This window comes from Chlamydotis macqueenii, chromosome 8, assembly GCF_036417535.1.
Source record: "Chlamydotis macqueenii isolate bChlMac1 chromosome 8, bChlMac1.mat, whole genome shotgun sequence".
Classification (NCBI taxonomy): Eukaryota; Metazoa; Chordata; class Aves; order Otidiformes; family Otididae; genus Chlamydotis; species Chlamydotis macqueenii.
This window is the reverse complement of record NC_141563.1, coordinates 35,876,709-35,902,328: the sequence shown is the minus strand read 5'-3', so window position 1 is coordinate 35,902,328 and position 25,620 is coordinate 35,876,709. Positions and strand designations below refer to the sequence as shown.

General features: G+C 45.3%; 1 protein-coding gene across 4 annotated transcripts in view; it reads right to left on the bottom strand.

Moving 5' to 3' along the window:
• Positions 1–25,620, bottom strand: part of ROR1 (ROR family WNT receptor 1) — a 161,768-nt gene that overhangs the window by 35,276 nt on the left and 100,872 nt on the right. For all 4 annotated transcript variants that reach the window (XM_086753917.1, XM_086753920.1, XM_086753919.1 and 1 more), the window contains exons 2-4: positions 17,418–17,489; positions 5,117–5,404; positions 3,621–3,651 (exon numbers count right to left, since the gene is read on the bottom strand). In XM_086753917.1, coding sequence (XP_086610043.1) covers positions 3,621–3,651; positions 5,117–5,404; positions 17,418–17,489 — 391 coding nt within the window. The remainder of the gene's footprint in view (positions 1–3,620; positions 3,652–5,116; positions 5,405–17,417; positions 17,490–25,620) is intronic.

Below are 25,620 nucleotides of genomic sequence, written 5' to 3'. Positions count from 1 at the left end.
GCCAAGCACCGGAGAGTTAAAGGAAGGACGTTGGGGTCAGCCAGTGTTTCACATCGCAGCGATACCTCAGGTTCTTCACTTCCTTACGGACTGCAGCAGTGCACTTCTGCTGGAGTTTCTTTCACTCACTTCAGGCTGATTTGCAAATCAGACTTTTGGCTCTAGCTAACTATAACATGCTTAAGGAGAGCAGAAAGAATAAAGATAGAACACACACATGAATTTTTATGTTATCTAGCATTGCCTGTCTTCTTTCACAGAAGTCATCCATTTCACCTTTTTATTTTTAAGCTACAGTCGGACCGTCTATTTTTCTGCCATCACATCAGCGCAGAACTCTGCAGCTATAAATTCTGTGAAGAAAAAGTGCTGAGCGTATGGATTTTTTAAAAAACATGATCCTCAAATTAAATCTTTAAACGAACAGAACCTTCCACTCATGGCAGATTGATAAAGACAACATGGGAAAGCACGACCACTGAGCAAGGCTGCTACTTGCCATTGATTTTGTTCACTCCCTTATCATAGGAGAAGAAATTCATGCTGATAAGGCACAAACACTACCCAAGTATGAGTTTTCATTTCCAAAACATCCTTCAAAGTGCTCTCCATATTTAACCACTGTAAAATAATAAGATATGTCCCTATGAAGACGTATGGCAAGTGTCCATTTGTTCAGAGCAACAGCAGCCTGCGCAGCAAGGGAAGAGACATGGGTTCCTGTGAATGTATTTGGGGAACCAAAATCACCCACAGACTCAGAGCACCAGGACCAACCCTCTAACTTTTGAGAAAACATTAGGAAGATGTTTTCTGACCTAACTTCCAGGACTATTCCTTGAAGAAAGTGTTTCCCCTCATAGCTCCTACAAATCTTAAACAATGGGAAAGGAGGTCGACTGTGGAGTACATCTATCACTCTGCACCTTGAATATTGAGGCTGGCATAGATGGGGTCAGTTTTCACAGATAAAAGCAGGTATTTCTCATCACTCTACCCACTGCTTATCTAATAGCAATGAGGAGTCCTAAAATGGCATCAAGACTATGAAACAACAGAAGAGTCTGAGGGCTGATGCATTCAAAGGATCTCACAGGGAGCAGGCTCCAAATTCCCTTCATATTTGAGGAAATTTGCAACCAAAATACCAGAAAAAATAATGTTTTAGCCTCTAGAACAACTGAAATACATTTGTACAAGAAAACAGCAGAGCTGCACAAAATGCTCTCTTCCCCTGTGCTGAAGAGTACGGCTGCCTTTAACCAGTTCCTCCTTCGCGTGCTTTTGTGTGATGCGTACCTAGGTAATGTGGGGTCGCTCTTACCACAGGCACTTCCACCAAATTTTCATTAATTTCATAGCTACAAATTTGTTTGCCAACTTGTACGGGAAGAAGGCTACGCATGAGTAGGCTATACAGTACTCAAGACATCGTTTGCATGGGAAGAACAGCAACTAGCAAGGAACAGATTTTGAGGCGCTTTCCTTTCCTTCCTCTGTTCCACAACACCCAATTTCACTTCACAGAGCTGGACCTAACCTGCTGCAGCTATCCGTAAGACTCTTGCACTCATGCCACTGGCAGAAGTTATGAACTAGGTTCAAGATGATGCATACCAATTTTTTTTTTCTCTAATTTAGTATGAGTTCGAAGTTCATAGTTTCTTTGTCATAAGCTACTTCCCGAGTCTCTTCTTTCACTGATTAAATCTGGTTGGCTTCTCCAGGAATGTAAATGTTCTCCGTTCGGTAATACAGAGATCCCTCTGCACATTTCCTCGGATATTTTTCTCTCCAACGTCTAGTACAACGTGACTTCTTACTAGACAGAACAGAGTAATGAAGTGTGATTAAACACCTTTTTGGGTTACAAAATTACAAGGCACAAATCTAAAGTCCACCAGCAAAGAGGACGCCTCAGTTTTTCACATCCTTTGTGTTTCTACCCATGTATACTAATGAGCAGGGCATGCTGAAAATAAAATGAAAATCTTGGATTAAGTCACTTTTAGTCTCCAAACTAGCACTCATGACACCAGTTTGGTTTTTTCCTCATGGTCTGGATGATGCTGTGCAGACACGACCTCAGAGCTCAGCCCAAAGCTCACTGAATTGGGGGAACCATTTGCTGTCACTTCTCCATAACTGGGTGAGGCTTTTACCTAGTTAAGTTGTGGTCTTTCTTTTTTTTGCGGGGGGGGCGGGGGCAAAAGAATCAAAACCCTGCCAGAAGGAAAAATGGGAAAAAGGTTCCCAAATCTATTTTGTTTTTAAAAAGGGAGGCAACCCTGAGTAGCCTAGACAGTGAAATCCAGCACAGCGCTCTGCTCTCTCGTGGGTTTCTGACCACCAAGGCTGTGTTGCTTCACCTTACAAATGTCAGAAACCCCAAACTAGGTGGAAGCAGACACAAAACACACATTTTCCCAATGCATTAATTACGTCTCCAAACTGCTAAATAGCACAACAGCCCAGTGAAGCTTTCCTCCTCAGAACACCACCATCACAAAACGGAGCCTAAGTCCAAGCAAAGAGAATCCCTTCCAAACCAAACTCGGTCACTTCATGCCAGGTACCTCCAAAAGGGAAGACAAAAACACATTTTATGATGTTCCACAGGAGGGCATCCTAGCATGTCCTTTTGTGGTCAGATGCTTTCCCTAATTTATATCCTCTGCAATACTTTGTGAAGGATCTTCTATAAGGACTGTCAGGAACATTCACAGCCCCAAGCTTCTGCATCCCTTGTAATCTTATTAATAGTTTCATTTTATGTTTTAGTTGGTAGTGTATTTCTCTTCTAATGGCTTCTCTCACCAGGAGAGGCAGGTTTTCAGTGTTGTTCCATGCTTGTAAGATGTGAAGAAGCTGGACACACTATCACAACATGAATTTCAAACTCTGGAACAGTTGAAGATCACACTTGAAAACAGCAAGGGACTATAAAAGGTGAGCAAGTTTGATCACGTGTCTTGAAACTAGAGGGGAAGACACATGTATGTTCTCAAAAGCTACCAAAGACAGAAGCTCCGCTGCGAAAATACAACAACATGGCGACTGCCCAGACCCAGCAGCGTGGAGCCAGCAGCAGGAACCAAACCTGAGCTCCAGGACACAGGCAGTCATTGTAAAAGTAGCCACTACTCCCACCCACACACTCAATCTTCAAAAATTCCGTTTTAAGACAGTTTACTAATACAGGTACAGAGAGATACAGATACAGTTTACGACCATCAGTCCCCTGAAAATCAGTAAGGAGCCTCTAGGTAGCAAAATCTACTTAAAGTGATAAATATTTTCCGGATTGGGCCATGACATGTATGAAGATCAGCTTCTACTCATACCTGTACGTACACTGAAATCAGCTCACAGACTGAAGGCACCAGAGGATCTCAAGGTAATAACACTGGAAATTAAGAAGTCTAGGGCAAGAAATAGGAGTTGACATGATAACATGAAAATACATCTACGAGACAGATAATTCAGTTATAATAAATTACCATACTATCTGACTTAAAGCGGAATGTAAAAGCGCTCCCGTCACACAAAATGAAAAATGAACTTCTGCCTGCTGACATGCAAGATGAATGAATCGACAGAACAGACATGAAAGAACTTACGATGATCCTGGACTGGCTGTTGGCGGGGGACCTGGAAAAGTGACAGAAGAAAAACAGCCTGATGAGTTACGGGGAGGTAGCAAGCAGGGAGCTTTTGAAAACCTTTTAAAAGATAAAAGTAACAGTCTGTCATGTCGGATGTGGTTTATGTAGTTTAACAGACGAGTTGCAGCTTCTTGGTCCCAAAGACAGGACTGTATCCTGCAGCAGTGACTGTCTGCAAAGCGCCGCAGACGAGGACAATAAACAGGTGAGGCACTCATCCTGCATTTCAGCTGTCTCTCGGGCCAGTACAGAAAAGGTTACAGCAAACCACAGGAGGCTTGTACAAAAGCATCTTGTAACCATAACTGGGAGAAAACAGCATCATTTCCCCTTATCAATCTTCATTATTTATCAGGGAATTCACCCTAGGCTTGATTCAGACGCACTGACGAAATTTCCTCCGACTCAGAGGGCTTCGGCTGAGGGGGTTTCGTTGTTACTGCACACAGTGCTTATATTTTGGCAGCTACTGGAAGGATGGAGCAAGCTGGAGTGCAAGTTCACCGGCACAGCACAGACTGAAGTCGGCTGCAGCAGATTTCAAGGAAGTTCATATTAATGAGTATCTGCTCTAGAAACTGAACTGCGAGATTAAATATTGCTCCAGTCAGAAAAAAAAGAAAAATACTCACTGTTTTCTACAGGAGTGCCTATAAAAGTATCAATGCTCAGACAAAAATCTCCTACGTTTCAGACACAAGCTAAAGGACAGCAACTGCCTTATGAGAGAACTTCTGATGATTAATTTCTTATTACAATTTAGAAAATGCAGGAGATTTATGGAAGAAGACTACAAAACTCATCACATACATCACTCACTGTGTGTTATTCGTCCAGTTCCTAAGAGGATTAACTAGGACTCTGTGCAAACATCTTCATCTCAGTGAATTATTTCCCTCTGAATGCGGAGGTGGAGGAGAAGCCACACAAAACCTGTTTCTTGTTTGGAATCCTCTTAGTTTTAAGATCAGCTCTGAAGGCAATTATCTCAATATAAACTTGCACTTTGAAGAAAAAGTGCTTCTTTTACCCGATAGGTGTACGTGTGTGTATATATATCACTAACATGCCTCAAATCTATCCTGCAAGCTGAAATTTCTCATTTACGAGAGACAAAGGAGGTCGCTCAGGCACTTGAGAATAAAACAATTTTTCTCCTCTGGTCTGAATCCACTCAGGTGGCATATTAATGAACTCTGCTGCTTAGTGACCCCCGTGTTTCAGTCCTGTTCCTGGAGTAAAAGCCACCGTTACAGCTGGCAACACAGACATCTCAGCTGAGCAAAGAGCAAATAGGCAGAGAGGATAAGCTGCCATCCCAGAGATGCTCCCAGAAACTGGTTGAATCAGACCACCTGATACCACCACATCAGCGCATTTCATTTTCATACCTTTCTCCACAGTTGCTTTTCTGAGTAACAGTTTGAACACTTCAAAAAGAGAAAACGTACCGAATTTTACGAATAGCACACCGGTTGTAGAAACAGTCTTCCTGCCGTTAGTTGCAACACACTGGAAGTAGCCGGTATCTGTAGTGTCAAGGTTCCTTATTCGCAGCCGAGACCCATAGCTCGTGGCACGGAAGGAGATCCTCCGAGGTTCTTGGACAACCGGAGCATCGTTTTTTAGCCAGCGGACCGTCGGAGGAGGATTGCCAGAAACTTTACAGTGCAGCTCTGCGGTCTGGCCGAGGGTGGTGGTGATGTTGTTCATAGGTTCATCAAGCGTCAAGAAGTAATCTGTTACGTAAAAAGAAAAAAGGTTGAGTCAAGAATTCCAGCTCAGGAAATGTCATTTTAAAGAAAATTCATGCTTGTCATTGAAAGGGAAACAAAGGAAGTGGCTGTCATGTTTAGTAGAAGGTGATAATACTTGTTAATTGAGGTTTCAGGGACAGCAAGAGGTCCCACGTAGTTCTGCAAGCTAATAAAAGGAACACATTTTGGAATTTCCATTATAATATAGTAATGTTGTATTTCTTGAAAACGTCTCTTCCTTCATACACCTACAGATTCTTTCGACTTTCTCAACATTTGGCTTCATTCAACACAGAAAACAAAGGTCACACTGCTTCTCTTTTTTCTTTTATTTTTCCTTTTTGCTAAGCAATAAACATGAAAACCATGTATCAGAAATCCAGCTGCTCACTTCAATGCCTCTGCCTACGCAGATCTGGCCCTGCTCATGGCAGGACTCACAAAACACAGGAATATATGAACTGAACCGCTCAGAAGTGAACATCTCGGAGCCATTTTTAACTGATTTGCAGAGCAGTTGTCGGTGATTTTGTAACTGCACAGATGAGGAATAAGGATCATGCCTAGATGAAGATTTTGTTCTTACTCAGTATTGCCCTTGCTAATAGTACTAAAGTTTGTCTTAAATCTGAAATAAGTCTCATGATAGCTGCAAGCAGAAGATCAAGAATTCTTTTGTTAAGACAGAGAATGTTAAATCAAAATTCAGCAAAATTAATCTCTTCTAATCCCTTTGTGAGCCTTGCCTTCTCCTGTCAAGTGCTATTTCATTCCGCACGGTTCAGGAAGAGGACTATTTCGAGTCAACTGTATTCAACACTTAATTAAACCCTTTAAAGGCGGAGAGCGAGATGGATTGGGTACGGGGAATGGAATACGCCAGCTTTCATCTCTGTGTCACAGGTTCAAATCTAAGGGTGATCATTAGCGGCCGAAGCCCATTACCATCTGCTGGCTGGCTCGGCAGGGCAGCCCAGGAACGAGAAACCAGAGGCTGAGCTCTGCTCCGTGCTCTCCAACTCCAGGAAAAGCCTGGCAGTCAGGAAACTCGTGCTGTGCTGCTCACGCTCCGCTCTTCTCAGGTATGTCTACTGGTAACTCCAGCAACAACCTGCCTAAAAGCATGAACAAAATCTCCAGCACGTATAAAACCAGCTGAGCCAACTGTCTTGCCTAACTAATTCACCTCCCTAATTACTTAATCATGTCTTCACTAGCTGCTCCCTTCATTACGTTTTGAGTGTACCAGTATCTCTCTCCTTTGTATGTCATCTGTTCAGCGTGTAAACTCTTACTCTGGATTTGCATAGCACTTTACACAACACGTCCCTCTTCTCATTTGGTCTCCAGGAGCCATCAGGACAAATATTTAGCACAAAGCAACTGCCCACACACTTTTTTTTTTTTTCACTCAACCAGCTTTTTAATGTGCAGATATGACACCATGAAAAAAAATCCCTACTTTTACCTACACTCCCTGATTTCAGTCAGGAAATCTATGTACGGGGTAAAAAGGGCAGAGATCCAGCCCTGGGTGAAGACAGGCAGCGGAGTTCGATGGCTCTCGCCAGGAGTGTCAGACCGGCCTTTTAGCTCTCCGGAATAATTCCTGCACGCTTCCCTGCAAGGCCAGAAATGTTTCTGACTTGCTATCTTAACAACCTCACCGGGAAGCATAACCTAAGTCAGCGCACGTATTTTTGGGTTCTGGCCACAATCTGGGTTTAATAAAATCACACTACTAGCACGGAGCTGGATAACCGCACTTAATTATCCCCGCGTACCATTTCTATACCACAGCCGTTTGTGTAATTCCTGATAACATCGCAGAGGCTGGTTCAGACATCTCCAGTATAACACAGTCAGAGAACAGAATGGCCTCCGTCCTGCGACGGCCTTGCTGACAAACACCACAGTAAATACGATATTTTTAAGGTCATACCTATGCAGGAAAGGCAAATAAAGGAATGAGGATGTAGGGTAGGTTTCCAAAGGCTGGAGAAGGCTTTGAAAGTATCGGTAGCAACAGTCAGTCGGTGAGAAAGCACGGCTGTAACACAAGGTGCAGCTTCTCTGCAGGTGCAAACACAAACAGCCGCTCAGCACCAGGAGCTCCCGACTCTTCCCTAAGCGTTCTCCACCTTCCTCCAGCAACTGCCAGAGAAACACTAAACCAAAACACATCTGGTAAATTCAGCCTAGCTTAGTCCTCAAATCCGTAACTTTTGCATCCAAATCATACATTAAGTCAAGCAGATCACCTGAGACGAGATTTAAACAGGGCAGGTTTCAAGCAACTGGAAGTCTCATGAGAAGATGTTTCTCACAGATAAAGCAGCTCTGTAATTAAAAATGAGCTGAAGGTCCAACAGTGGACCAAAAAACCTTGGCCTGTTACTGAGGCACACAAACACTATGAGCATCCCTTCCCCGGCATGCAAAAAGGCCATCCATTGCTGTCCTCGCCTGGCGTGGAGGGGACAATGAGAAGCCCAATTTTATTTTTAATACTTGTGTCTAAATCTCAGCCACCAAAGCCCACCAAATCTCCAAAGCTGCCACCATCCTCTCCCTTCAATAACCCCTAAGCAAACAGCACATAAAGCCGTTCCCGCCCGCGGCCTGCTCTCTGCCCAGGCCACTCCCCGGTGCCACCAGCATTAACAACTCCTCCTCTGGGGACCAAAAGCCAAGAAACCCAGAGGTAAATCCTCCTCTGCAGGAGGCAAACAGGGCTGACGAAATAGAACGGACTCGCCACGTGCACACACGACGAAGGCGCCGCGGTCTTGCGGCACGCCACGTTTTACCTCGTTTCGTTTGACAGCCTCCCTGCCATCAAGGAGCTCCGTGGATGCCCAGCGCTGAGTCCCTCTGACCTCAGGAATAATTTCTTAGAAACACGATGGTTCTGACATACAAAGTAATTACTGCGCTTCGGAGAATTAAACCGTCCAGGGGCACCGGCCGTTGGAAAGTCTGAGTTGTCATCCTGGCTCCGAGCAGGCTTGGGTGAATCACTCCAGTTGTGATTTTCAGAAGAGCCAAAGGGAAGGAGACACCCAAAGCCAATCAAAGCTCCCATGGGATCTGTGCAACTAAGTCCGTTTAAAAACAGCCTTAAACCTTTTGGCTCAGCCTCTCCAGCTATAAAGCGCGGATAATAATCCCTCTGACATCATGGGGAGGCTGTTATGTACATTAATGAGATAATGCTCGTAAAGCACTTTGAGGGTGAAAAGCGCTACGCTGGGATAAGCGCCGTTGTTATATTTTAAGTTAAATCTCAGGGTTTCAAGAACACAACAAAAGCTGGTCCGTATTTTAGAGCAGTACTCTACAAAAACATTGTGGAAACGCTTTAATTTTGAGAAGTATGGGAGAACAGCCTAAACAAGTTCTAAATAAAATTTAGCCCACCTATAATTTAATAATAGTCCAACTGATTTTTTTTTAATTTGTAAAAACAATTTACTGCTGGGCCCGGACCCTGTATGCCAAGTTTCAGCCCACAGAGAAGTTTTTTTTTTTTTTGAATGGCTGAGTTATAAACCCTTGAAAAACGTTGACAGCCCCTTTACTATAGCAGCACTAGCGGGTGCCCTATAATGAACTTCTAAATGACTTGAGATAATATCTGGAAAGCCAAGCCTGAAATATATTTCTGGTTTTGAGCTGTTGCCAAGGCAAACACAACACATCATAAGTCATCTTCGTGACTCTAAGCGCATAAATTGGAGACACTGCATATAAAATCCAAATATTAGGTATCCTTCATGGCCAAACGTTTTGCTGGGTTGATGTTACAGAAGAGCAACAGCTGTGCAAGGACAAAACGTAGTGCGTTGCGTGTCTCCAAAGAAGAAGTGTGTGTATTTCCACAGCTTCGTTTTGACATTGTTAAATAGGAGCCTGCCTGGCCGTAATAAATCCTGAAGCATTCTACTACTTTTAAGTGGAACCCAGGTGGCTTTCAAAATAAAAGCTCGTCCTCTCTGGCCAAGGAATGTTAATCTCCTCTGTGACCACACGGTTACTCTATCTTAAATTACCAAAGACACATCTTAGAGCAGTAACACCCTCTTTGCTTGCAGGAGGATTTTGCTGGCCACAGCGAGACCTCTTTCCCCTCAGCACTGCGTGTGCTCCGTGTTTCTGATTTCACTAGGTGTTTAAAGCACGGCGGGGATGCAGGATTAGACCCTGAAATGTTCATTTTATGAGAATAATTCTTGTTTCATTTATCCTTTCCTTTATACCCTTCTGATCTTTCAGAATATTCACAGAAAAGCTGAAATTAAAGTCTCCATCCACGCTGTCGCAAGCCTGAAAACAGCTTTCACCCAGGTGCAACAGAGGCCAGCGTACCAAGTTACTTCTCATTATAGACGTGTAACAACGCACTTCTCTGGAAAGGAACGTCTCCAAACCTTTCCTCAAGCAAACCTACAGCTGTGGGGACACGTCTCCAGCTGCTGCTCTGCAGAATAAGTTTCATTCTTGATTTGAAAGTTCAGCGTGTAAAGCAACTGCCTGACGTGGGTGGACAAAGCAGTTGGGACATTGGTTTTGCAGAGAGCTTGTGGCTTTGCGCTTTTTACACCAAAAGGGTTAACAGCTCACCCGTTCTTAGCCCAGTCTGATGCTACATCTGGGCACATCCCATACTCATGTGTATCAGCACCACCATCGAGCTCAGACTGCTGGAAATGTTCTGCGTGGAATTGTTCTCTTTGGAGAAAGTCAGCAGCCCCGAGCCCACCCTCCCTGAAGATGCTGGAGGGGCTTGCTGCTTCTTCCATATGTTCCGTTGAGTTTTAAGCCGTTCCAGTTCAGCTGAAAAGGGAACCAGCAGGATTTCTTACTGAAGCGTGGCCATAGAGAGGGCACATACTTCTCAGCTGGATAAAGGATTACCCACTGATCGCTGGATGTGCCCGTAACTCACAAAGGAAGATAACTCCTGGCAGGTCCAACCCGATCAAGAGACCCGTGTTATCAAAGGGGGCAAAAGGAAGACTCGGCTGAAATTTTACTTCTTTTAAATGAACAAAAGTGGAGGGACGACAGTGGGAAGAAAGGGATACTGCACTCAACCCACAATTTTGCAACCCATATGAAGAATATCACAGGTAAAGAAGTCCAGACAATCATGCAGAAATATTCAGTGCTGAGATAAAAGGAAATACTCCCCTGCCTTTGCTTGCCACGCTTACTTTCAAACGATTTTCTTCAGCGATGTGCATGTGCAAGGCTCAATTCGGGATACATGCTGCAGCTGTGGGTTGGGTTTTCTCTGCCCAGACGCTGTCTCGAGGGGTCAGTGACACCTGAGGATCATTTACTGAACTGGAAGAGGCTGACCACTGACCACTTTATGGCTTCTCAGATGTCCACATGCAACACTCAATGTGTTTGGGATTCTCAGAAGTAATTGCCACTTTCTGATAATCAGCAGCTTAGAAATCGCCCTGGGCCATCGGGGAGGGAGAGCTTATGGAGGGAAACCTGAGCACGGACGCCCTGGACTTCCAAAAAATCATCTGGGGCCGAGCACCTGGATCCCACGGCTTTTGGATAGGAACTGGACAACTCGCTGCCCTTCATGCCTATGTGGATTCTTCACGTGCATTTGAGAGTTCACATCTGCCTCGCCTTTTACAAGTCAACCTCCAGGTTTAAGGACAGATGTCTTGGTGATAGCTTTGACGCTGTAATCTGGCAAGGGGAAATGAAGCTTTTCCTTACTCAGGAACCGGTTTTATAGCACAAGTAGGAAGCCTCTAAACTTTATCACAAAAAAAAAGTGATTCAGAATAGGTAAACAAGCGTCCACATCCAGCTATAAACCCAACTACTGAAAACCATCAAGGGATTTTGTTGTCACTTTAGAAGCTGCTCCGCAGTAAAGAGCCACGTACAAAAACCCGAGCTATTAAAGGAAGGGCGTCTAGAAAAGTGTGTGCCTCAAGATTAATGCTGTAGAGTCAAAGAAAAGCTGTTATTTTTGACATTTTGACATAGCATCACTTTAGGATCTGGTTCTTATTAGCCCTTTCTGTGCCTTTTAAAGGTCTAGGGTTTTTTTAAACCAAAAATGTCAGGAAATTTGGAACAGAAACTTACAATAAAACACGTCCCTTGACCCTCTGATCTATCAATCTTTCAAATAAACAAAGATAGCTGGATGAGCCAGGAAAAGGTTATTATATATAGTTACCTTATGTAGAATGGTCAGATAGGCAACGCACACACTGAAGTTATATAAAAAATCCAGCCTAAGTGAAGCATTTTGGGAAAGATTTTTGCCATGAATGCCGGGTGTTACTCAGGGTGGTTTCTTTTTCAGGTTGTGTTCTGTGACCTTCAAATTTCACACCCTGTATTATTTATAAATGAGACATTCAAGAAACACAAATTCTCAAATAAAAACGTACGCTCTGTCAGTGGAAAAGCAAACAAAAGGAGCTAATGTACTGTGGCTAAAAAAATTTTCAAACAAAGTAGCGGTAATTTACTGCCTCGCTACTAACGGGACCCCACAAATAGAATCAGAACCCTGAGCCCCATCGGGGGAGCTTGATTTACCAAATATCCCCCAGATAATAAAGGAAAATAAAAAGGTAAATTGTGCATGAATGTGAAAGCTGTAATTCTTCCCCTTTCACCACACGTATCAAATTCACATCCAGCGATTTCAAAAGAAAATCTGGAAATCTCTAAAGAACTGGGGCTAAAGTTAGGAGGCCTTGATCCACCTGGCTTTCTCCACGTTTGGTTTTGTTTATGTTTTTTAAGATGTAGTTTGCCTAAGAGTCAAATTCTCCCTGGGACATCCAAAAGATTTTCCCTCTAAATACTCCTAGCCAGCTCACATCCCTGCCTGGAGAGACTCGCCAAGGTGCCAGCTTTAGCCTGGATTTGTCAGTAAGGGCGGCGAGGCTCGCCTCTCCCCTCAGGAAGCCCCTGGACCCCAAAGTGGTGTGGCTGCACCCACCGGGACGTCCTGCAGCCCTGCTGTGCTCTGTGGCCTCACCTTGTGCTGTAGCTGCCAGGGGACGCTCGGGCCGCGCAAGGGTCTCCAAGAAGATAACAGGATGCACAGTCCCATGCCCAGGGACCGGAGCAAATGCTGCCGTTCCATCCCCTGGTTTGGCCTTCTCCAGTGATTTCCGCTCTGGATCCCCAGACCATCCCAGGGGAGGGATGTTTGCTACAGGTGATCTTTGTATTGCCGTACCTTTGAATATTTAAGGATAAATCCCAGCTTAACCTTACACCAGGGACTGATCTGGGGTGCATTTTGTAAAATCCTGACCCTTGCTGCCAAACGTTCCGAGGAACGTTTGCTTTCTGTAAAACACCTTGAGCACCACGAGACTGCTAAGTGCTGACCGCGAGGTCTATGCCACACAGAGAGGCTGTGAGCGGCAGGGAGCTCGAAGCCCAGGCTTGGGATCAGGGATGTCTGGAAACGAAAAAGGTTCCCAAGCCCTGACTCATTCTAACATTTTATACTCGCTTGCCAAAGCAGATAAGCCATGGAAAGGGAAAGGAAAATAGGCAGGATCTGCAAAAACTCACACTAACGGGTTTTCCTTGGAAAGCGAAGAGCTCCGGGGAGGAGGCGGCACTGGCACTGGGAAAACCTGCCGTACCCCAGCACTGGTGTCCTCAGCTCCGGCTCAGCCACGGCCAGGACACGTCTCTGTGCACGGCCAGGGAGCTGCTGTGACGAAACGAGGTCCTGAGGAGCCTGACGGTGGGCACGGAGGGACTGGGGAGGATCCGATCAGAGTCACAGCGTTCTCTTATCAAACCTGTAAAGAATCCTATTCCAGCGAATGCCCACTGAAGTTGAATTCTACTCACAGTTAAAAGACAATAATACTTCAAAGCCGACTCTTTCTTGGCAGAGACTCCAATATTATCTTTGCCTAAGGATGAAGAGTTCCCAAACAATTCCTCTACTGTACCAGATGTAAACAGGCTCTCATTCAGACCCAGGCCTATCCATTTCTTTGTAAATAAACCGACATCTGACGGAAGGAAAAGCCGACCCTTCCACAATCATTTTTGTGGAAGAGGAGCAGCTGAATGAAGGGCTCTTCACCTTTTAAAATAAGGATCAGGGAAAAGAAGAGCTCACGGTAAATCGGAAGCTTTCTCGAACAAAGAGCTGGAGCAGGAGCTTGTCTCACGGTGGAAGGGGAGATAGAGGAGGCAACGCATGGGCAAGGAAAAATGAGAAACCAAAGTATCATATGCAACAGGAAGAAAAAAAGAGGAGGAGTGCCCGGGGCTGCCTGCCTTGCCCCCTCACACCCCAAAAAAAGAGTCACATTAAAAAACAGAGCACGGACTCTAAAAACCGGCACCGGTGCAGAGCGTTCTCATGAACTCCACGTACTCCCAGTTCCATCCGGCCTTTCTGTTTCACCTCAGATATCATCTATCGCCGCAGCCAATGCCAAACAATTTCCGGATAAGGGAATGGCTTCAAGCCACCGAGAGCGACCGGCCGAGCCGTGGCGAGCGTCAGGAGCCGTGACAAAGCCTGGTGCAACGGGGCCATGCAGGAGCACCCACGGCCCGGGGCCTTCTCTCTCCGAGGAGCTACGGTCCCCGCCAACGTCTCCTGCCTGCCGGGCAGCTGCAACTTGCGGATGACAAGCTTTGCGTCCGGCCACCAGCCGCCCAAGACAGGCCTTTTTCCCTCTTTTTTCCCCTAAGTTCACTTATTTTTCCTTACATAATTAATTTATTTGATCACATGCTCATTTCTCTTTTTCCCTGGTGGCATTCCCTCCGTACACCACGATTTACCAGTCAGAAAAGAGAGAGAAACACTCCTAGCTAAATTTCTCCCATTTTAAAAGTGATTTTTTTTTTTTTTAATGCACAGTTTGTTTGTTTTTTTAAGGTTTTGGTGAGAAACCACCTCCTCCCTCCCATCAATCGCTGCTTTCAACAGCTCTTCACGGGTGGCTGCGTCTCTTTTAAATTCATTTCCTGTTAAAAAGAATAAACAGGCAACTGTTTAATGCTGTCGATTTAGCTTATTTAATAGAAATTGAAACCTGAATAGGGCTCAGTTGTAAGATAATCACCGCAGAACTTGCCGAGCTCGGGAAAGTAACTTATTAAGCAATTATTTCAAAATGCAGAATATCGTTTAGCAAGACTACGAGCTGGTCCTCCTCCCCAAACACAGGAGATGTATTTGAGAAAGAGATACCCATTTCCAAAAGGCAGCAGGTAGAGCGAGAGCCGCTTAACGCGGACGGCCATTTAATCGGGAAATTTGGCTGGAAACCGCTTTCATGTGGTGAATTTAATAGGCTTTAAAATGAGTTTTACTGGGACGCCTGCGTGACCTCACGGCCGACTGCGGCAAAGACAAGTGGATGTTGATTTCTTGTGATGCTTGTTTGCAAAAGAAATGGAAACTAAAGCGCACGCCTCATTTTCTCCTCTGGGGTTTCAACTCACCAAGTCAGCACGCCTTGCAGTTATTTTGCTTTATATAAGCAAGAGCTTCAGACCTTCAGCAGAACCAGCAGCTCCCACATTAAAGCCCCTGTCTCTCTTAGACAAGACGAAACGTGTGCGCCTCAATTTGCTGGTAGGCACACCGGGAGAATCCGCCCCTCTGACTAAGCTTTTTTGGGCAGCAAATGCATTTTAATCACATATGTAAATCCGTGTTTAGGTGTGTAAGCTTACAGCAGTCTAAATGCTAATCAGAGCGAGCAAAGGGGCCGGTAATCCCCCAGGAATGCCGGATTCAGCCCAACTGCCGCATTCCAGGCGGATTAGGAGCGTGAAACTTCATTTTACCTGTTTCTGACAATACAGCTCAGGAACAGGTGCCACGGAAAATGGTTTAAGTCCTACGGCAGGGGCCAGGCCCAGCGCTGGCACACGAAGTGCAAGCTTCGTTTTGAGCAGTGAGACAACTCAACGTCCAGGACGGTGGTGGTCGCCCCAAATTTTACCTCTGCTTGCGCTGGAATGGCTGCTTTCTGACAGAGCCGGCAAAGCAGCAGCCAGGGTGGGACACCCGAACCCGAGCTGACACAACCCGGCGTGCAGAGTGTTTTGAAGACGGCAGACGCCAAAACGGCAGGCAGGCCGGCAGCACCGCCACCAGCCACCTTCCTCTGGTTCCTACCTACATCAAGCAAACCAAAGCTTTGGAGAGCGCCCACCTGGGGTACGTGTTACTGAAAAAAAAAAAAGGAGCATTTGAACTACCAGCTGATAGCAAGGGTAACCAAAATATGAGTTAAAAATCACCTGGTCATAATTAAAAAAAAAACCAATCTGGTCATAAGAAACCAGTCTACACAAAACCTGCCACTAGGAAAAACAACAAAGAAGCTTCTGGGGGCTATTTTTCAGCACAGATCAGCCACAATTTACTGTAAAAAAATTACACAAGCTTCAATATTTCTTCTGTACCTTCCCCTCCATCTAGTTTTCGGTTGGAGGCACCCAGCTTCCCTCCAATATACAGCAACCTATGGGCGCTTTACCAGTTGAACCCTTGGGCTCACGGTGGAGAACAAAAATATATCACTGATGATCATTCACCAAAAAATACTTCAATCACTTCAACAAAGAGCAACCGTGTCTTCTCCTGTGATCAAGGGGTGGGTTTCTGGAGAAAAATCTACCTTGCAGGTTAGGAAAGGTTGCCAAGCGTCTCGTAAGAGACATGAATTAAGACTATACGATGATTTTCTCTTTGGCATTTCCTAACTTTTGAGTGTTTGGCTTTGTAGCCTTAACTTGCTTTTTCTAGGCCATTTATTTTTTTTGAAAAACCAAACAAAGCTGCTAAACAAGCAAAGAAACAGGCAGGCATCCTGTTTGGGGAAACCACCGCCCTCACTGCTTCCACAGCCTGGACCTGCCGGGGGCACCTGGGGTAAGACATCCGTTCTGTCAACACCTTTCAAGAATTCGCTATGAATTGGGAATCCTCTGCCTAATGACTACAGGCTCTTCTCCTTTTCCCACCAGCAAGCACAAGCCCCTTTGACTTTCATCTTCTCCAACACGTCCTGGATCACCAGAAAGTCCTGCTCCTTCCCTGGCGGGAAGGCAGACGTGAAAGAGTCAACCTTGCCTTAAAGTACCCGGAACTACAGATTCTCTTCATACTTAAGCACAGAAAACGTATTTATCCTTAAACATAAAACATTATGAACACATGTTCATAAAAACATTAACAAAATACAGACAGAAACATTTGGGAAAAACCATCTGCGGCAGAACTCCATGATGGGAAATCTCAGTCTCAATAGTTAAAAGGCTGGCAACGTTATGGGCAAATTAAAAGAGTATTTGACAAATTGCACAGTTAGCGTGGCTAACAGCATCCTCCACCGTAAACGTTATGTCAGAAGCATTTCAAAGGCCAGATTGAGTCAGGAGCTGCAGGCCACCGCCTTGCAAGAAGGGCTAGAGGGAGCTAAGCAATTTGGGTTAAATAATTGGTGGGGCATAATTTACAAAATGAAGGGGAATGAGAAATACATCCTTTTTTTTCACAATATACACCCTTTGGAGAGCTCCAAATCACACGTAATTACCACCTGCAAATGGATTTTCCCCATCTATTCATTTAAAGCCTCAACATTTCATAATAAAACACATCGAGGCAAACTGACTGCCTGATGCTTGGTAATTTTGAGTTCAAAACCTAAGATCCACCAGACAAAACGTCAAGCAGTTCATAAACCAACAGAACTCACATCTTGAAATATTTTGACCATGTGGAACATTTTACTGGTCAAGAAACAAACACAGCATTCTCCAGAAATCCCAGAACCACACGTAATTAAATGTCAAACGATCACAAGGCAAGGTTTATCTTAAAAGCCCCCTCACCCCTTTGCTTGCAGATTTTGCCAAGTCAAGAAAAAGAATTAAGATTTTTAAAGCTGATTTCACATCTTTCTGGGTTTTTTTTTTTCTGTCCACTTACCTTTATCTAATTCACTTGAGATGTTCCATGATGATGTAGGCATGAAATCAGCAACAACTGATGAATTTGCTCCTGGAAGGGGAAAATAGAAAAAAAAAAAAAAAGATGCAGTTAATATATCAGTTCTGTAGCACAAGGAGAGTAAGAGGCATTTATAAAGTCACAGTAATAAAATTATGTGAAGAACAGCAGCTATTAAAACGCACTCGATGCTCTGCGTTGGCAGGCTGACACATATGGGCAGCAGAACCAGCGGAGTGGAAAAAGGCACGGGGCCAGCGCTGGCGCTTGTTTTGCAATGCTGTCACCGGGAGGCCTTGTGTTAATTAAGCAACCAATCTTGGAGATGGATTTGGCCCACCTAAAAATCTCTCCACGAGTTTTATAGAGGCGGAATGACTCTGCAGCGTCACAGCTAAGACAAACACCAACACTACGAGGGTGCTGAGCCTGTTATCTATTAACTTTTACAAGCGATTTTAATCCTGCGATCCCATGCGCACGAGAAGAGACACAGTTCATGCACTGAAGTTAACAGGGCTACTTGTAGGAAAAATTCTCCCACGACTGAGGTAAACGCAGGCTGGGAAGACTGAGCTGATCACCGGTAGCATTTCCTCATTGCTGTGATACTTTTTTCCTTTTCAAGAAAAAGTTCAATGGTGACTTTTGTCTTCACTTCCACTTTTACCTTTTTTTTAACAGTAAGTCATATAGAGGATGGCGTTAAGGGAACTGCCGGCATACTCAGCCTCAGTGTTCTGAGTCCTAATTCCCTGTGTCCGCCCAGCCCCAGGAAGCCTGACCTCGAAAAGGAGGAAAGCGATGCTGGAGAGGAGCGCTGCGGCACCAAAAGTGGGAGGGAATTTGAAATAAAACCAAGCAGCGCTCGATGACGAGCGAGATGCTGAAAAGACTCACCACAAATTAACACCCTGCGGCCGGATCCCCCACCCCGGCTGGACCCCCAGCGCCGGGTGACCCCGCTCGGTCCCATAGGTGCACAGCGAGGGCAGAGTTGGGATGCTGAGCACCAGCAGGATCCCAGATGAGAATGGGAATATTTTGAAGTGTATGATTTTTATTTTGACACCACCCCTTTCGCTTGTTCCTAGACATCTTTTAACTACAAAGCAACTTCAGTCGTAAAACCGTGGTGGCGCAAGGCTGGCTATCCAAAGACGTTCTGCGTTTACTTGACCAGTTAGTAACTATTCTATTTCATTTAAAAAATCACAAGAAAATTGTAAACACAAAGCCCTACAAATGCATGAAGCAGTTAGGCTCAGATACAGGCACTACACTTTTTATAAATATCGTCTTTCTTAAAAGCCCACCTGGTAGCACTGCTTATTTAAGGCTCTGTCAAGTATTTCCAATGTAAACACCGAATCTGCAGGCACTATAACTCGTCTCCAAACACGGTCCCTGGCCCGCGCAGCTACGCAGGCCAGAACCCCACTGACAAGGACAGATCCAGAGCCCAGGAGAACGGCATCGCTCTGAAGTCACCAGTGACACCTGTTCGCACAAGCTAAGCTTTTGGCCCACTGTGGCCATCCCGCCTCCTCCTTCTTTAACAGTTGAGCTTCTTACCCAAATGCTAGGGACCACGTGGCTGAAAGACCTGCAAGGTTTAAGGCAAATAAAATGGATCCACGATCAGCCAAGCAGCAGGACGCCATGCTTGAGAGTTGCTCTGAGGCTAAAGCTGAGATCTGGGGTGGGTGACCCATAACCAGCGGGCAATTCTGTCCAGGACCTGGTTGGTGTCAGGCTGGTGCTGGAGGCTGGGATGCTCAATCTCCTATGCCTTCCCTGGGCCTTTGCCTTTCCATCCCTCCTACCCCAAAAACAGGGCAGCTCCTGTAGACCTGCGAAAAAACCCCTCCGAGAGAGGGATCCGCAGTGCCGTTGCCTCTCACATCTGCCCTGGAGAGCAAACAGGTTCATCTCGTACAGGCACAGGGCAAGGGGCTACGTCCTTCACACTGCTCACACATTCAAGTTCTGCACTCAATATTATATTTTCTGTAGGTAATATTACTTCTGCTCACCTGCAAATATTCTAGTGTTAAGAGCCTACAAATCAACCGTATGCTGCAAACAGCCAACACACATTAACCAAAATGAAAGAAAAAGTCCTAATACTACTATGACCAACTATAATATTTTGTTATTTAAACTCCAGAGTGTTCATATTAATGTTTTCTTAAGCAGGCTTTCAAAACATGACCGTAAATCTCACAGAGCAGACATCCATCACCTGATCTACAGAAGAAACGACATGAGAAGACCAAACTTTACTATTTGTGAGAGCGCTCTCCAGGCTGGTAACCGATAATCTTCTGATATTCCGGAATTAAAGCTCCAGTTTGAGAGCAACGCATTACTGTGCCGTTAGTGAACATTTTATATGACTGAAAGGAACACGCACAGCCGTTCCACAGCTTGGGAACATAACAGCGATTCAAAGTTAATGCAGAAAACAAAAGTATCCCAGAAAAGAAGTCCACAAGACACACATGAATTTAATTTCTAACTGGGATGACTTAGGATTGCTGTGCACGAAAGCGAGAGCAGTGATACCTCTCCTCGGGAAAACTATGTTATAACCCCCAGGCCAGATCCGAATCACGCTCCGTCGGAAGGTGAGCTCCCAGCCAGCCCATGGAGAGATGAGTCATGGATGGGAGAAGGATCAAAGCCTTGTCTGAGCAAACTCATTCCTCTCCTGGAACCAAACCCTCCTGCTCCCGCCTGATCCGCCTCGCTCAGTACCTCTGCCTCCAGGAGGAAAACAGGTTTTAAAAACCAGACTGGGAATGAGCAGGACTTTTTTTTTGCTTTTGGAATCCATCAAGGAGCTGGAGCACCAAGAAGGTCACACCGAATGCAAGAAACCCACAGCTATTCCACCCACGACCTGGAGGAGATCAGGGAGCGGCTCTCAGCATCCATCGCTCTGTCCGTCAGTGGCCCGTCCACTCACACCCGACCTTTAAACTCCCCCTAACCAACTGCTCCCTTTATTCCTTAAATCCCATACACGGGATTTACACCAGCCACTTGCATTTGGGGTGCTGAAACAGGCTGGCCCATTTGCTGTCACCATTAAAAAAAAGCAAAAAGAAAAATAATCTGCTTGATATTGTCACTGGATTTCAAATGAGGAGTTTAAAAATTAATCCTTAATTGTTAAAATTGCCCTCTTACGCCCCGCTTTAACTATTTGAATAGGAAGATTTGTTTTGAAAAAAAGTCAACCTGAGAAATGCAATCAGCAGAGAGAAACATTATCTTGTTAAGACTTTATAGCTGAAATCATTCCAGATGAATGACGAATCTTATCCTTAACGCTGGAAAGATCAGTATCTGTTCAAATCTCTATCAGCATTAAGAAATGTTGGTCTTCAGTTAATGAGACTCACAACAGCCAATTATAACCCCGTGAAAAGCCAAGGAAAGTGTATTTAAATACATTCCCCACAGAGAAGTTGGCTAACATCTGATTTTATTACCGTATTGCATAAGTGTACCGAATTTCACACAAGTCAGGCCTTTCAAAGCCTTTGTGATTAAATAAACTTCACGAAGGTTTACAAAAATCTGCCTCCGAAGAAAAACTACAGAGCTAGTCCTTACCCGAGGCGCACACCAGCGTCTCATTTTCTCACCAGAAGCGACCATTACTCAGCGCTCCGGGGTCTGTTCTGTCAGGGTTACAGAGCCATCAAAAGGCCGGGCCGGCCTCATCCCCGGCCACAGAACCAAGGAGGAGAAGATCCAGGCCCCGGGCCCGGGCTAATGAATATCTCTGTGCTGTGCATTTGTAACGCGAAGGAAAGAGAATAAAAGTCAAAACAGGAAGGAGGGAGATAACGAAGATGACACCAAACCCAGAAATGACTGAAGATGTTAGTGGGGAATAAATCTGCAATACAGAAACAAAGCAGAGAGCAAATTAAGCTGAGGAATGTGGCTATTCCGCTGGCGAGGGCCTACGAGCGATGCGCGAGGTCCGTATGGCCGCTCCGCGTAGGAAGGTACGCACCCAGCGGAAGCGTTGCCTGGGCCAGGCCTTCTTCTGCGAAAATCCCAGGCCTTGCAGGAGCACATCTTTCGGAGGTGGAAGATGTGTCCAGCTAAAACATACAAACAAAAAATCCAAAGTAGCTTTGTAACAGGCATCCTCTGTCTCACTTTATGTCACACCAGTGGGTCATTCTATACCCTAATTAAACAATTATAGAGCAAGTAATTTTCTCTGATACAAACACGAATGTAAGTGCAACGTCTGTCATTCAGATGTCACTGGAGAACACCCAAAATAGCAAAAAGAGCAAGGAGGTTTTTAGAGTAACCAAGAATCAGAAGCCTAAGATAAACTACAAAAAATGAATGTTTAAACTAAATAAAAAACAAGTTTTCCACTTGCAAATCTCTTTCTGAAGCTGCACAGAAAGCCTGCCCCAAGTGAGATTTGATACCCTACGAAGGAACTTGCCTGAGAAGGGACAAAACCCCAGTTTCACAAGACACTAAAACCAGGATTGGGCAGACATCACCACAGACACAAACGGGGAGCAATCCCACACTGTCGGGAGGGTCAAGACAGGGTAACTTAACGGGAGATCTGGGCACAACCAGTCTGGCCAAATCAGACAACCATTCTATAGCAGCAGATCTCCTAGAAACATCAACGTCCCTTCAAAAGGTGAAGGGACAGCCTCTTCAGCTGTCCTACTTGGATATACTAGGAAAACAGGAATCACAGAGTTATACAGATTTAGAGCAAAACCTAATTACACCAAGCGCTCGGTATTTTTTGCTTCTCTGCACATTCCAGACCGACACTTCATCTTTCTCTCTGTCTAGTTCCTACCTGACTGATCTCTTCCAAGATCTGCCCACAGATACGCCTCACGGCTGTTTTTCTTCTCAGCCGTATCTCGGTTATCTTCCCTTTTTTCGCCTTCTGCGTCTTCTGTTTCACCGATCCTTTGTAAGCTCCCCACACGTTTTCATCTGATCTCCCAAGACATCCCAGTTTGCAACCAGCCGGTTGCCAGCCCATCCACAGCCCACCCTGGAGCTGCTGAAGGAAATCTAGACGTACTTTCTGCAGACTGTAATGGATACGACCTATTCTTTACTAATTTTCTTGTCTGTTTAAAAATTGGCACCATCGCGAATTTCCCATAACATATCTCAAATTCTGCTTATATCTTTAACGGATTTTATTTTCATGACATCAGTATCTCTGCGTGTCAGAAGCCACGTCCGCAGTATAAAATTCTGGTGTTCCAAAAAGAGGAAGGAGTCATAAATACTTCAATCAGTTGAACGAGGCAAAACTGCATGAAGGCGGGAAGTTGTTGAGGGTACTTCTGCTCTTCAAGTAAGGCAGGTGTCTCTCAAGGAGGACGTACTGCCGTTAATAGTACGCAATACCACACGTCAATGACAAACCTTTCATCGATTGATTACGAACCTAGCAATTCCAGCGCACAACGCCGTGTGAAAAATAAGGTATTCAGCTTTATTCCACCTGGTTACTCTACAGCTGAAGAAGCAAAGACAAAGCTTGTTCTGCCAAAACCTCGCACAGGCGGAGCCGAGCGGGAGATTTCACCAGCTGATTCCAGCAGAGCTCACGGCTGCTGCCATCGCCATGTCAGAAATCGCGCTTTCTGCCGGCAAAGGACCCGCTGGAGCTCTTCAGGCCGTTCCACGCAGACAGGGGCAGGGATGACACGGCACGACGCTAATAACTTGCACGTGGTTAATTTTGCTCACGTTCTTAGAACGTAAAACCTTCACGCAGATCTGGCTGCGATTTATGTGTGGTATATCACTATTGATAGCCTGGGGTGGGTTAATAATTGGCATTAGATAGGGAAATTTTCAACACCAATGAATAATTGAAGCTCTGTGGATTCCAGATAGGCAACACATTAATATTCAGCTTGAAAAGTGAGACATGCAGCAGGATGATTTAATTTAGCGCAGGACTGGAAATTGTTAGGAACTTCATTTATACCACCGCCTATTTCATCTATCAGAGCACCTCATCACCGCTACGGGCACTTTCATCAGCACGTACGCAACGAACAGCCTCGCTACCTGGGAGTCTTTCGAAATCCCCCGAGCTTCCGAGGGCCAGAGATAAACTGAACGATTAGCCCATTGATGCTGCACCACCAGAAAGAGTCGCGGTGCCCCGTTTGTGATTATGGGGCGGGAAGCCAAGAGCGCCGCACGCACCTGACGCCTCTGCTTGACCTCCTCCTGCATATCGGCTGTCTTTGATGAGGATACGCCAGGAAAGCTTTCGCTCAAAGGTGGGCGGGCACTGGTGTTTCCTGTACTTACAGGATACCAGTAATACCCATTTAGGGGCTACTGGGGAGATTAAAGCTTATTCTGAAACATTTATCATTCTTAAGATTTCTTCTGGAATACCAAACTCATCAGAAAATTATCTGATTGCTACGTACTCAATACCTGCAAACTCTTAAAGTACCTCTAAATGTTTTGGCAGTAGTCTAACGACCGCACCAGCCAGGGCTGACTGCAACATTTTTAGTAACTTGGTCTTCGGCTAAGGTCGTATCAGTTAAAAACTGTTTTCTTCCACGGGATCTCGGAAGAAGAGGTTTTTAAGAGGCCTTTTTTATATGCTAATACTTTAATCCTAAATTTCTAATTACTGAACTACAATTCCTTTTGATTGCAGCTATTAATTACAGATTATCATTACTGTTATTTGGATTTAGAAGTCACTGTGGAATCTGGGTGCACTTTACATTGCTCTAAATTGGGTCGTTAACAGTTCCACTTAAGAAGAGCAAAACAGTGCACCCTGGAGCAACCCACAGCTTTAATGACAGGGAATGAAGAAAAGAAATGGCCAGTTGGCCGAACGCCAGCTTTTCATAGCTCACAGTTGAGTCTTTGTGCTTAGGAACTGTGGAAATGTGGCTACAATGGTACTTCGACGCGCGGCAACCCGACGGGAACCTCCGGCGCGTGAGCCCAGCGTTCCCAGGAACAGCTCAGGTGGACCCGGCACGATCCTACACCACGTAAAGCCACAGGACCTCTACCTTTCTCCAGGAAGAATTATTTGTGTTCCGCTCAATCTGAAACGAGCAGAAGACAAATGAGCAGAGGGATGCGGAAGCAAGATACTGGAGGAACACATCATTTTCTTGCCCATCAAGGCAGGTTGTGTTGGATACAGATATCGAAAAGGCGGGGTGCTCTTCAGTGGTCATAACCTTGGAAGGGAGCACAGCACAGCTGTTTGTTGCGCAAACATACAGAGGTTGGGCATTTGCATAATAAATGCAAATTTCCCATTTCTCCAAACCTACCTGAAATAATACTGGATGTCTCAATGCCAGGAATGGTGAGGAAGGGTCCAGGGAGGAACAGGAGGAGGCAACGTTTGCTGTTAGGCCCTTCCTGGGGGCAACACCACAGTAGCAACATCTGGGTGCACGAGATGGGGACCACTCTAAGAACCCCAAGCAAAATGTCCTGAATCTAAAGAGCACCGAGACCCCTCCAAGCAGAGAGAAGAGGCTCTGCTCCCTTGCAAAGCCCAGATGTTCCTGTGACTCTGAATGACCCCCGTCACCCAGCCCACTCCTACCTGGGCAGCTCGCTTTCCTGAGGGCATCGAAGCATTTTGGGGGGCTCACAGACATAACATCCATACAGGTTCCCACCTATTTATCTCACAAAAGAGCAGACCGAGCAGCGTCCACGAGTGCACGGCTGGGAGAGAAGGGCTTGCGGACGGAAGGATGAAGTGCCCGGACAGGGCTTTGTGCTGCACCTGCTCGCCTGTCCCTGGCTTCCATCAGTGCCACTGCACTAAATCCACTCGCAAAAGCTTTAAAGAAGGCGACGCCAGCCAGAAACAGGGAGGGCAAACAAGAAATCATTTACATCCACCATAAATCGCAGCACACCGTCACTCCTTGCACCTCAGCACCTGAGGGCCAGAAATGATTGAAACGGATAAGGCCACTGGCAATCTACAATTAAACCCTTATAACTCGTGAGGAAAATTACAGCAGAAGCCTGCCGTGTGCAAATTCATTATTATTTTTTGAGCTCGATAATTATTTTTGTTGCAGTGAGGAAAAACGTAGCCATGTCAGCTCAAGAATTAATGAACGGGCCCTGAAAC